Consider the following 14051-nt stretch of genomic DNA (forward strand, 5'->3'; position numbering starts at 1 on the left):
TACAATGCACGGGTGAACTATAGCTGTTCCTTTCCACTGAGTCTATACAAACTGTCTATACATCTTTGCCTACCACAAGCAAAGAAAAACTCCCTCACCTTTTCACTGAAGAACACATAATTACCAGGGAAATATTAATTTAGTGAACGTATAATTAATAATAAAAACAGTAACAATGTAATAATGATGGTTGATGGCCAAAATTGGTTGGTTGGTTTTGGTTTGACTTGTTTTGTTTTCTTATTGGACAATAATTAAAAATGCTCATTAGCAAAAAATCTTATTTTAAAATCATACTATCTTCTCTAAACCCTTGGAGATAATACAGATATATTGCTTTAATTCCAAAGGGTAACTTGTAATTCACCTTCATCTGAATGAGAACAAAAAATAATCTGGATGTTGATGATAGGTGTTTCTTTGTGTGTGGTGCACAATAAAAAACACTCCAACAAATGCATAAGATTTGTTCTGTACTGCACTAAGATTTCTTGTTTCAGTAATGGCTGGGAAGAAATATGGAGTCATACATCTTTAGCTGGTTTGATTGTGCTTTCACTAGAATAAAAATACAATAAAAACTGCAACTTCATATAAACTAATAGCCACTTAGTGCTACTAAAATAGGATGAGGAGAGTCCATTTGAATAAGACTTCTAGGAAGTCTTGCATTCCTGGATGAACTGTGACCCAAGTGCAACAAAAGTAACTAATATCCTCCCAGGCATTGTTTAAGATGTGCTTCTGGGACATGGCTTCAGACTCCTTTAGATTATAGGCTTAGGAGTCCATTACTTCATTTCCTTATTGAACATCCAATTCCCAGACTAATACGAAAAGTTTGGGCGAGGGTCAAGCTCCAGTGTTTCTACTGTCTTCATCTCAAAGCAAAGTTAGCACTACTGTATTAAATATTTCTGGTTCCTTTCTGGAACTGTTGAGAGGCATAAATCTCTTCCCCTTGACTTAACATAGAAGGGTTGTACCACGCCCTCTTACCCTCCAGCTGAACTCCTAAAAAAAGTCAGTATCAAAGTTAATCATACTGGATAATAAATCTCAACCATTGTAACTGGAAGGTCTAAGGAGTAAGCTATTATTAGTGTGTAAATTTTGATACAATAGTTAAAAACACAATCAAATTTTCATACTCTGAAATGTAGCTGAATATCCTCTAATAATTTTACCTGTACGTATTAGCTCAACTACCAGTAAATAAGACTGTATTCAAGTAGAGTACCAGTCAAGCTGATAATTTGTTAATATAGCTGTAAATAATAGAGAGAAGCACCATTTTCAAACCCATCTGACCACGTAGGCTCCTATGACTTGGCTTAAAAGAGTTTAAGCTTCCAAGTGTAACTAATAATCAAGAATATTCTGTATTTCCTATATTCCAAACTATTTTTTTATTAAATGCTAATGTAATTATAAAGTTAATAACCTAAACGAATTAGTACAAATTGAAAAATGTTAATATGGAAGCCTCACTAGTGCATCATTGCTTTGAATGGGTGCAGTGCACAGAATCCACAGAATTGCAACTAAAATCTTTACTGCAAATGATCTTACCTTTAATTATCGAATGTTAAGTTTTGATTATAAGGATAACAGGAGAACTGAAACAGTCTCCTTACTTAAAATAGAATGCCTCAGGAATTTGTGCATCAAATCAGTTTTATTTCAGGCTTACAAGTGAGAGATTTAACTGTGACTATGGGGAGCAACATTTTGGGTCCAATATGTTCCATATAAAACATAACCTGCTGTGTGGTCAAAATGATTGGATACCTTAATCTTCAGGAATAACAGCAAATGCTTCCTCTGCTGGAGTAAATTAGAGAAGCTTCTAAGATAAACTGTTTTCCACATATTTAATATTTCATACTATTAGAAATTCTTTAACCAGCCTTTGAGAAAAATCTAACTCATAGCTGTTTGCACAAAAACATACAGAAGAAGACGAGTTGCTATGGTGCTGAAATGCTAATGGACAGATTGGCTCTCTGGTAGCCTTTAGATGTATCAGCCTTTCCCACCAGCTATATGGAGAACTAGACAGTTCTTTTAAATTTCAACAGCTACTGAAAATGAGGAAAACCTACTTGCCTGCAATGGTTGAACTGAATCCCATCACTTTTCTCTTGGATGTCTTGTTTAGTTTCCTCTAGTTTTTCTTGGGTTTGCTTAAGATCAAATCTGTTAGCAAAGACCTGGTCTTGAATCCAGTACTGGTTTGACTATAGATGTGAACTTGGTTGATTACTGCTGAACACAACATTTCACTAGAGTAGAAAAACTAAATAGTGCTGTCTGACAATGTCGGCCATGCCTGTTAATTGCAAATTTATTCTCTCCTCACTGTAATTCCTGCCTGCCCTACAGTATTAATTCTACCTGATTTCACTGTCATTCCCTTTAACATAGATAAATGGTTATTTTCCTCCTTATATGAGAATCCAAGATTTGTCAAGATAATTTCCCTGACAATGACCTCCCTGAAGAATTACTCTATTTTTTGAGTTTGTCATTTATCAGCCATTACCAGATGGATCACTTTTTACATGAATGAACTATAAATGTAGCATATTTATACTACCAAATACCCTTAACAAAATCCTTGTTACATTTTTCCCTTGATATTCTCTCTGATGTGTCTATTTCATTTTGTAAGTACAAGTTGTTGTAGGAAAATGAAAAAGGCTCAGATTATTCTGTTATGGAGGAACTGCAAAGCAATTCATTTCCCCTCATGACTGTCCTGCTGGCTTGCAGAACTGTTGTCTTAACAAAAGGGTCATAAATTCACATATGAGATAATTAGTAACTTGTACAAACATTCTTACTTGATTTGACAGATTTAAGAGGAAGTTTTAAATTTAAACATTTAAGTTAAGCAGCTTATCAAGGTATTTTTTTCCTCAAAACATATGACACATCATTTTCCTGTTAATAATTGTAAAAATGATGCCTGAGCGGCTTAATAGCACTACAGCACCACATCTACGATGTTTCTTACACTGACTAAAAGAAAGAAAGAGACATGCCTTATGGATCCAGTTTCTTTACTCTTAGATACCTTTTCAATTGGAATGGCAAGGATGAATACGTACTACTCACTATTGTTTGAGTTTTTCACCTGATCATATTAGAAGACTGTAATGTATCTGAATATCTTCACCTATCAGGAAATGCAAATCAGTTTTCATGGGCAATGAGGGTAAATCCTTCATCACCTCCCTTTACATATTAATTATTAAAATACCTTATGAATTAGACCTTGTTCCTCAAAACAGAGAATCAACCTCAGTCATATTCTGGATCACGAATTGTGTATGTGAAGCATATATATTGCTCAATTAACCAGTACTTAAGATCTGTACATAAATAAGAGCACAACTAAAAATTGCACCTACTTTTAGGTTATACCTTCTACTTTCACTCACAGCATTTTCATAATTTCAGATTTTAATCACATGGATTTATGAGGTACCTAAGCATCAGAGCAGCTCCAAGCTTTGTCTGTTGCGTGTGCTTACATTATAACCATGTGTTATTTACAGCCATTAAAAGTGATTCAGACTACTGTGCAATTTTGGTCTCTTGTATAGCTACCTGGATTAATTCCATTAAAATACTTAGCATGCCAAAGCAGAACTTATTTGAAATCACCCCCTGTTCATCCCCAATAATAAATTAAGAAAGGTAGCAACTCTTTTCTTAATTTAACATAAAGGTACGGGAAAATAGACATCAGGATTCCTTATTACAAATGGTCTGCCTTAGTCCCAGTGCATTCACAAACCAAATTAGACACTTCTGAAACCATGACAAAAGTACATGAAAAGACTGAACTCTTTTCAATTCTCGGATTTGATGAGTTCCAGTCTATGTTAGTTTAAGTGTTAGCCATGTTTTCAAACATTCCTCTGTATCACCAAGATAAACAAACAAACAAACACCACATTGAATTATGTCATGTGATTAAATTATGACAGGATAAACATCACAGATCTTTATAAAACTGCACCAGACATTACCCATTCCACACCAACTTCTGCAGATGAAAGAAGTGTCTTAATTTCTCTAGCAGAATACAGATTAGTGAAACTAGTTTTGCTACCACAGTGAATCCTAACAAGGTCAGCAGAGTTCAGCCCTTCCCAACTCATTGTTAATCTTGTTTGTCCCTATCTGATCTACTGATCTGGTATTATCTCCCATTATACTGAGGTAGTTTTTAACCCTGTCAGAATTTGGGACCAGTGGCATCATCTGATGTTAAGTGTTTCTGACTGTACAAACCCCTAATTTATGAACTGACAATAAGAATTCGTAAGTTTAAAAATCAGAGATATGCCCAACTTCAACTATTTCAAAAAGGTTGTTTTTTTTTTCTCTTGGTAGTTGTAGACTTCAGAGTTGGATTTTTAAAAATCTGAGCTAGAAGCATAGCTCTAGTATATTTTAAGTGGGACATTTAGTTCTATTGTGCTCAATGCCTTAAAAAATGTCAAAACTTATCAGTCTCAAAAGGCACCATTTTAAAGCTTCTGTTTTAATGATAAATAATGATTTGAAAATGCAGATTTTGTACTCAGTGAAAGAATAGAGAGGTGTCAGCTTTCTTCAAGAAAACATTTAAAACAGTCTGAGCTGTGTATTTAGTCAAGAGAGTTTTGCACAGACTGATGTCTTAGCAACTTCAAAAGATAACAGGAGAAGAAGAATTTTGTAAATTGTTGATTCCACAATAATGATTCTCTGAAGGTTTCAAAATACTCCATGAGAAACCCCATTCTTCTTAAAAAGAAAACTAAAACAAAAAACAAAACAAAAAAAAACACCCTGTTCTCTGTAGATACTGCTTTTGCAGAAAAAAAAAAAACAAAAAAAACAAACAACAATGTAGAGTGATCATTAATTTTTAGTTTACAAGTGTAGATGACTTATTTTGAGTTTGTCTGCTAGTTTCTGTTCTTATGTTTCATATTCTGATATCATTCTGCCCTTTCAGGATGAAATTTTGCATGTGTTGGTTTTTTTATTTGGTTGGGTTTTGGAGGGGTTTTTTTTCTTTGTTTTTGTATTTGGTTAGTTGTTTTGGGCGTTTGTTTGTTTGCCTTTTTTTAATGGGGCTAATGCCACATGCATGCTGTCTGTGTAGCCAAAATTTATATTTTCTCAAAGGCATTTAATTAACTTATCTGAAACCTAAATAACAGCAAATTTTACTAATCCACTCAGACTATTAAACTATAAGAATAAAGGTAACATGTTCATTCGCTATTGTAAATCAATGGTAAGTGATAGTATTTTCTAGGGCCTCAGAACCACAGCATGGCTGAGACAGTAAGAGACTTTTGGAGATCACCTAGTCCAACCCCTTTGCCTAAAGCAGGTTCAGCTAGACCAGGGTGCCCATGTGCAGCCATGTTTGAATATCTCCAAGGATAAAGAATCCAAAACCTTTCCAGGCAACCTGTTCCAGTGTTACTGTAGATTTGTTACAAAAACCCAGCAAGAAACACAGTTGCTTGATTTGTCCCAGAGAAGACTAAAGAAAAGGTTGCACAGTCAGACTCAGAAGAGCCTCCTCTCCACCAGGAGGTGGAAGTGACATTGCAGTGACCTCCTGCAGAAGGACATAACATTTATCTAAGCATTGACAGTGTTGGGGAGTCAGTACTCCCACCTATTCTCTGCTCCCTTCTTGCTTAGCCCCACCCTCCTAAAAAAGTGTCAAAGTAGTAAGTGTCCTGGTTCACTTGCAGGATACATCGCTCATCAAGGCTAATAAGATGTCTGTATGCATGTATGGGAGTATAGGTCAAACTCTTCCCTTGCCTTTAAGATAAGACTCATGTTGCAATATCTATATTATGTTCTAGTTTGTGATGTTTCCTCAGTATTTATCCCTGGAACTACTACAGTGCATTAGAGTAAATATAAATACCAATATGTGACTAAAGGTAGGCAAAAAAAGAGCTACCTCATGCTAGCTATAAATCTACACATACGGAAAAAGCGTACTTCCTTCTGAATCAAATGATTTATGTACAATATAAACAAATATCTTTGGAATTTAACTATAAATTTTGATCTTCACTTTTGTAGTGGGAAAACAGAGGAAGGAACACTGATCAGTCTTATCACTTTGTGGTTTATTACCACTCAAGAAATAACATTGTATGCATGTTGTCAACCTTTTGTCTTTTTTTTTTTTTTTTTTTTGCTTTAACCAGAAGGAAATACAGAGACAAATATTTTTCTAAAACAAACAAACAAACAAAAATGACATTTGAAATACCTCTGTTCACCACTAAGGTATGTTCAAGTCCTGTTTCTGCTAAATGAGGAACACTCACATTGAATTCAGCAGAGCACTTATAAAACACTCAGCACATGCCAGGGTAAACCTCTTAGAAAACATCTGTATCTTTTGTAGACAGAATAATAGAGTTAATTAGAGTGAGAACACTAGAATGATGTGATGGAAAAACATATTGAATCATGCCACAACATATCCATATCACCATTTATAAACCTAATTAAAAGAAACATTATTTGCTTTACATAACTTCAAATATGAAACACCAGTTTCACGTAGATATCTCATTTTGTTTGGATACAAAAACTGGTAGGGAAAACCTTTCAAATATGGTGCCTTTATTAAAATAAGAACACCACAAAGTGACAAAATTCACGTTATGCCTTGGAAACCAGAAGATAAGTAGGAGTATGAAACTTTTGAAAGGTCTAAGTATTCTTTGATTACAGAAGCAATAGGCTGTATCAGTTACATGTTAGAGGTTTCTTTTCCTATGAAATTAAATCAATTATTAAACTGCCCATTACAAATGAAAAGCAATTGCTTTTAGACACCACACTTTGCTAGCTGTCCTAAGAAAAACACAGGTGATAATAAAACAGAAGACTACACTCAGCAGTAAGTCAAATCTCACGTACAAGTAAATTTCCCCTTCAAAATCATGCTGAACTGTGAGATTTTCTACATATAACATATAACTAGTAGAAGAATATCTAAGCAGAAACAAATGTCATATCAATTACATCAGTACACTGTGTGCTGGTGGTTATGATCACCCTTCAGTCATGATGGTGTCATGGAATATTACACAGATGAATCCTTCAGGGGAAAAAATCTTCTTCATAATTTGTAAATAAAAATAAACAGAGTAAACAAAAAATAAATGCATTTCAAAGTTATTATTTGCAATCAAAAGCAAAACAGTTACTCCAATAAACAGAAATATGTGTGATTTCTTCCCCTTGCAAACCCCCTCCATAATGAACAATGGTGTCCATAGTGCAGGTCATACTTTGTGAGGTGAGACCCACTAAGTTGAATGTGACAGCATAATAATTGGACTTGCACCCACTCACTACTACCTTAGTTAAGGAGGATATACTGAATTAAGAGAGGCGAGAATTTGGTTTAATATGCATGAAGGTAGAATCATGTGGGGAAACTGATAATGAATAAAAAGTAAAACTGCCTATCTTAAAAATGCCAGTTATTTCTTGATTTAGAAATTTGTATCTTCTTGAAAATCAGAGGCTTAATTTTAAAGACAGGAAAAAATCTTCAAGCTTAAGAAAAAAACTTTTTTTTTTTTTTTTTTTTGCTGGGAAGGTGATAAAATACTGGAACTGGTTGCTCAGAGAGAATTTTGGATTTTCCATCCTTCTGTATATTTAAAACCTGGATGGACATTGTCTTAAGTAGCCTGATTTGGCTGTTCCTGATCTATGCGGTGTGTTGGAGTAGGTGATCTCCAGAGGTCTCTGCCAATTTCAGCAATTCAGCAATCCTGCAATCCTGTGATTGTTAGTAGAGAAAAATGCTACCTTGAACAGCTGTGAAAGTCAGGTTTTCCCTTCATCTGTCAGATCACTTTTAATACGCTACATTATTAATGACTGAACCTAGGATGCACGTCAAAATTGACAGACGGCACTACTATCAAGTCCCAGCACAGGAGGTCTAGCAATCCCCAGGTTCCAGTATAAGTTGAGGAATGACCTATTAGAGAGCAGCGTAGGGGAAAGGGACCTGGGGGTCCTGGTGGACAGCAGGATGACCATGAGCCAGCACTGTGCCCTTGTGGCCAGGAAGGCCAATGGCACCCTGGGGTGGATTAGAAGGGGGGTGGTTAGTAGGTAGAGAGAGGTTCTCCTTCCCCTCTACTCTGCCCTGGTGAGACCACATCTGGAATATTGTGTCCAGTTCTGGGCCCCTCAGTTCCAGAAGGACAGGGAACTGCTGGAGAGAGTCCAGCACAGGGCAATAAAGATGATTAAGGGAGTGGAGCATCTCACTTATGAGGAAAGGCTGAGGGAGTTGTGTCTCTTTGGAGAAGAGGAGACTGAGGGCTGACCTCTTTAATGTTATAAATATATAAAGGGTGAGCATCATGAGGATGGAGCCAGGCTCTTCTCGGTGACAACCAATGGTAAGACAAGGGGTAATGGGCACAAACTGGAACATAGGTGGTTCCACTTAAATATGAGGAGAAACTTCTTCTCAGTGAGGGTAACAGGACACTGGAACAGGCTGCTCAGGGAGGTTGTGGAGTCTCCTTCTCTGGAGATATTCAAAACCCACCTGGACACATTCCTGTGTAACCTCATCTGGGTGTTCCTGCTCCAGCAGGGGGATTGGACTAGATGATCTTTTGAGGTCCCTTCCAATCCCTAACATTCTGTGATTCTGTGAATCTGTGTAAGTATTTACCTACGTAAACCAAACCAGATACCGTGGCAGTGCTGTCCTGAGGAACAGGAATTTGGGATTAACAGGAAAAGGCAAAGGGTTATAGACAGTACTCTGCTTATGCCTCCTAATGCACGACCCAAAAAGAAGGAAATATTTGGGCATATAATGCACCTGAAAAATTGGTACACCTATGCATAATATGGACTAGCCAAGTACAGGGAGGAGTTAACAGATCCCATGGGATGGAAAGCTAACCTCACAGAAATGTTTCTCTTTTTTTTTCTTCCCCCCCCCCCGCCTCCTTCCACCCCTTTCAGTAAATTACTAGTTCAAAAGCAGATACTTTTTCATTAGTGTCCAAACTACTTTATCCCACTCTTTCATCTCCCCTTGTTGCAATACTTAGCCAGAGAAATCATGACATGTATTGATGAAACAATCCAGGCAGAGAAAGATTTCATACAAAATGTACAGCTTATCTTTTTACTCTAAACTTTCATGCTCACAAAATGAAAATAGATCACTTTCTTTGTGCTTTAATGACATAGACCCAGAAGAATATCTACTGGAAATGTAGATAATTATCACTGCAAACCTTACAATATGCAGCCCACCTTTGTCAACATTTCCCATTTGCCAGCAAGATATTTTGCTCCAGGTTTTCTTTAAAATCATTAAAGAATCATTTAAACTCCTTCTATCTTTATATTCCTGTGACAGGGATTCCCTTTTCATGAAAATTGCATAGGAATAAAAAAGGTTTAGAAGAGGAAAAAACTGTGAACTACAGCCAACATTCATACCAACCAGAAGGTCTGGTACATTACCTAAAGCAAAAAAAAAGCTTCCACTCAGAAGCTAAATTCAAAATGACCTTGTGCTTTTTTCAAAAAGTCTGGCAGCTGAGGTCATTGGAATAAATTGTGATAGACAGTGTTTCTCTCTATATAGTTAGAGGGCATGTCTAGAATGTGAGTTACCATCATGTAAAGGGAAAAAAATAAAAGAACAACAAAGCACGACAAAGAACATTGTTCCATTTCTTTGTAAAAGAATGGTAAATACAGTCTACAATAATTCTGACTTTCACAAAATAATGTATATTTTCAGGAACTTTATTTCATGATCAGGTAGTTTCTACCCTTTGTAATTCTACATTCATAAACTAATCCTGTTCTTTATTGGCCTCTACTGTTAACAGCATAAGCATCTGTAATGACATTTCCCCAGCAGGCAGATCCCAGCTGCACAGAATATTATGTACTAGTGTTTAAAAATATATATTGCAGTTTTGTTGAAGCTCACTAAATCACCAAGTGAAAAACAATGAAATGAAAAAGAAGTTGGAACTGCTAGTGAGTGTTTTAATTGAGATTCAAATATGCAAATTGAAAACCAAATCCTCACTATTCACTATTGTAAGGAAATTGTTAACAGTGATTTCAGAAGGCCATTTTCAAAAGGGTATTTTTCTCAATTCATTCTCTTGCAAAAACATAAACAACCTTTGTCAAAGGATTTTAATCTGTCAGTAGGACTGCATGAGTCCTCAACTTGTTTCTATAATAGCAGCTTTTCACCAGAATATTTTGATCGACAGATTATTTTAACATCTGCCTCTTTTGGGAGCAGCTTAATGTTAAGACAAAAAACACACTTGAGGTTTCAAAGCAGGTGGGAAAACCTCACAGTTCTGATTAAATGAGAATTGCTTCTAATCCTGTTTTCCACTGTGCCTTAAAGCACTTTATATAGAAGAAAACACATCTTGTTGCTTCTGAAACATTGAAAGAAAAAAGCTGGAGAGGGGAGGTGGGGGAGATGTGGAAAGAGTACATGTAACTTACCATTGAAGTTTACTGCCCGGATATAAGTAAGTAGCTCTTTACCATCAATTGTGCTCATCCTCGGACACAGACCAATATATCCAGGACAGAGATCTTTATGCATGTTGTGCAGTGCATAGGCCATGGAATATACTGCATCAATTACAAACTGAACTTTTCCTTCTTGCTCATAGGCTGAATCTCTTGCAATTCTTTCTAAGCCTGAGGAAGAAAGGGAAAGAGTCAGTTTACTTCTGTTTGTATTTGTGTGTACATGCATGAGTATTTGCATGCAAAAATTCACAGTAGAACATAAATAATTACAGTCAGATTGATAGGTAAAATTGGGACTCATTTATCCATCACCTAAATAAACAAGACAAGGAAAAATACGGCCATCTGGGTTTGTCTCTAATCACTGTACACTGTGCCAGGTATATAAACAATATGCTGAGTTCTGAGCTGGGAAAGAGGACAGAACATTTCATCACAAGAAAAAGAAATATATATAGATATTTCTACAATCCAGTAGAAATACGCTCCACATTATTGACTTTCATTCAACACCTCTTTATTGTTATTTATAGGACACTTCTACAGCAGCCTGCTATTCTGTTTTAGACAAATTTAAGGCTACCTTGATTTTTATCCCTGTCTATTGTTTGATAAAGTTTATTTAAACATGTCAGGGAAAAAAAGCTGAATGCTTGCCAAGTGACGTGGCCATCTGTCTCCATATTGAAAAGTGCTTATTTTGGGACTTTTTCCTGCATTTACTAGTGAATTATGCTTCACGTTGGGAATCATGTACTGTCTTCTATTTCCTACAGGGACATTTTTCCTTCAGAGGAAATACAGAGCAAATCAATACATTATGAAATTTTGATCCTATGGGAATTGCACGCATTAATCATCTATGTTCAAATCCAGAGGACCTTTTACATTCATAGGTTATAGTACTGAGTAGAGAAGATAGAAAATAAATTTCAGGAAAATCATGTTTTAAGTAGACAACCAACACAAAAATCAATGTCCTGTATAGAAGGAATTCATCTACTAATTTCAATTGATTTAGAAAGGAAGAGAAGGGTCTGCAGATCTCAAGATGAATTCTGCCTTGCTGAAATATACAGTAAAGTTCCCATTGACTCAGTGAACACAAAATTAAATATCTAGGTTATCGAACAGATTAACAACTCAATCAGTTTGAAAATAATTTATTCACATTATTTAAGAATATTTAGAAGTTAAACAAAAGTTTATGTACTATTTTTTTTATTTTGACAGTCTATATATATATATTTTTTTTTTTAATCTAAACATGGGGTTTTATCAGTTCAAGATATCAATTTTGTTGTATCCAAATTTTTAAAATCTCATTGTTTATGTGTGAAAAAATACTGCATGCAAGATCTTTCTTTAAACAATGAATGCAAGTCCCAAGTCCATAGGACATGAAAAGAAAAGCCAGGGAGTCTGCTCAGAAGCCTTTCTTCTGTTTGCCTGCTGCACTTCAGTTCCACTGTCTCACATTACAATGATATCATATGAATCAATTTGTAATCTGACAATCAGTAGTGTTTTGTGCTTTAAACATCCCTGAGCATTGGGAGCGATAGACAGCTTCAAAAAATCATGATGTACTTTTATTTCTCCAAAGGAAATGGTTAAAAAAAAAAAAAATCACTGCCTCTTGGAAACATGTTAAACATTTGGAGAGGAAAGAATATAACCCATTTTTGCAATTTGTTACCAAGTAACTTCTTAGACACTTTTCAAGACACACTATCTAATGATTGCCAAATAACCACAAAATAGTGTGACTCTATTGCAAATAAACAAACATAGAAAGTTTTCACAGTCTAAAAACTACACAATTAGTTGCAATGCTTTGCCAAGAGATAAAAGAAAATATAAAATACGGCTTAATTATACTGTAACTTTATTAACTTATTTCACATGGGAAATAGCTTCCAACAGTAAGTGACGGGTAGAGCTCAGGATCCCTACCTTGATTGTTCCTTCCTTGTTAAGACTGCTAGACAACAAGTGAAGGACAGGGTTCACAGAACTGCTGCAGGCACGCAGCACCCAATAACCTGTATGTGCTCCCCAGAGTTTCCTCATCCTTTCAACAGGATGGGCAGGACAGGAGGAGTTTGAAGGAGATAAATCCAAGTTAATTTTCAAGCTAAATATAATTCTGCTCACATATCAGATGAATAGATGTGTATGTTGAAGGGTGGGCATCTGGTGAAAGACAGAGAACAATTTTCTGTAGGAAATACTAAGTTGCAAACACTTATGCAACTGCATTGTACTAAGTGGCACAGGTTTTTAAAGGGGAAAAAAATCAGTATCACTCTCCTCTATATTGTAATAAAGTTTAAACACACATTGGATTTGCATAGATTTCTTCCACAGCATAACATTTTACCTCCTTTACCTTTTACAGATATATGTTCATAAATTAATTTTTCTTATAAATTACAGAGAAAAAAGTACTAGGATTGAATATGTTTCCTTACATACAAAAGAGTGATGAACACCACTGAATTATCAGTTTTAAACCTGACAAACCCAGAAGTTGATAAGGCAATAGAGAAGCAAAAGAAAAGTCTCTGTGATTTGCATAACTAAAAATCAATAACGAAATAAATAAATAAAAAGAACTATGTAGTCTTGAGGGTTTTTTTCATCTTCGCTTTCTAGAACTCACAAATGTATAAAACAATACTTTATAAAGATGACAAGAACTCATCAACTTAAATTACATTACACTGCCATAAATAAATGCTAATGTATAGCAGTAAAATAATGCATATTGCCTAAGCCATAAATATGGTCAGCTACTACAGAGATAATATCACACATTTGGAAAACATGATTATAATTTTTCTTCAGACTTGTATATCAAGTAATAACAGTTTCATTTACAGCTTGAATCTGAGCTCTAAAAGTCATGTTTCTGCACACAGTGGTGACTTGAAAGATAAAAATTTTTTTTATCTCATAATAGAAACATTTTAGTGCTTTCTTAATGACCACTTCAATTTCTTAAACTACAGTTTTTCCTCTGGAAAAACTTGTCTGTGTCTTTATCAAAAAAAAAAAAAAAAAAAAGAGATATTTCCAGTTCTTGAATCTGGGCATTTGATACCCCCATGGTCTGGCAGCATGTCAAAGAACTGAGACAAAGAACTGGGCTCACACTGTCCATCCCTATTCTGATGTGCACATAAAGGAAACCCAGAGAAATGTATCATGGTGCTTTCCAGTAGGTCTTCCAATCCAGCTATTGACAACTGCAAGCTTGTGGGAAATTTTAGCAAGATGTCAAGTCTTTAACTGACCAATGGAGAAAATACATAGACACATGCATTAATTTTATCATCTAGGGCTAGAGAAGAGCTAGGAGAGGTGTAACAGTAACCCAGAAGGACTGTCAACTGCTCCTGACTTCTTACATTTGAAATCTCTTTTGG

General features: G+C 35.5%; 1 protein-coding gene across 9 annotated transcripts in view; it reads right to left on the reverse strand.

The window, feature by feature from the left end:
• GRM8 (glutamate metabotropic receptor 8) overlaps positions 1–14051 on the reverse strand; it is a 355903-nt gene that overhangs the window by 121036 nt on the left and 220816 nt on the right. For all 9 annotated transcript variants that reach the window (XM_065048889.1, XM_065048888.1, XM_065048885.1 and 6 more), the window contains one exon: positions 10588–10788. In XM_065048889.1, the coding sequence (XP_064904961.1) occupies positions 10588–10788 (201 nt within the window). The remainder of the gene's footprint in view (positions 1–10587; positions 10789–14051) is intronic.

Source organism: Columba livia, chromosome 1, assembly GCF_036013475.1.
Source record: "Columba livia isolate bColLiv1 breed racing homer chromosome 1, bColLiv1.pat.W.v2, whole genome shotgun sequence".
In the NCBI taxonomy this organism is placed as follows: Eukaryota; Metazoa; Chordata; class Aves; order Columbiformes; family Columbidae; genus Columba; species Columba livia.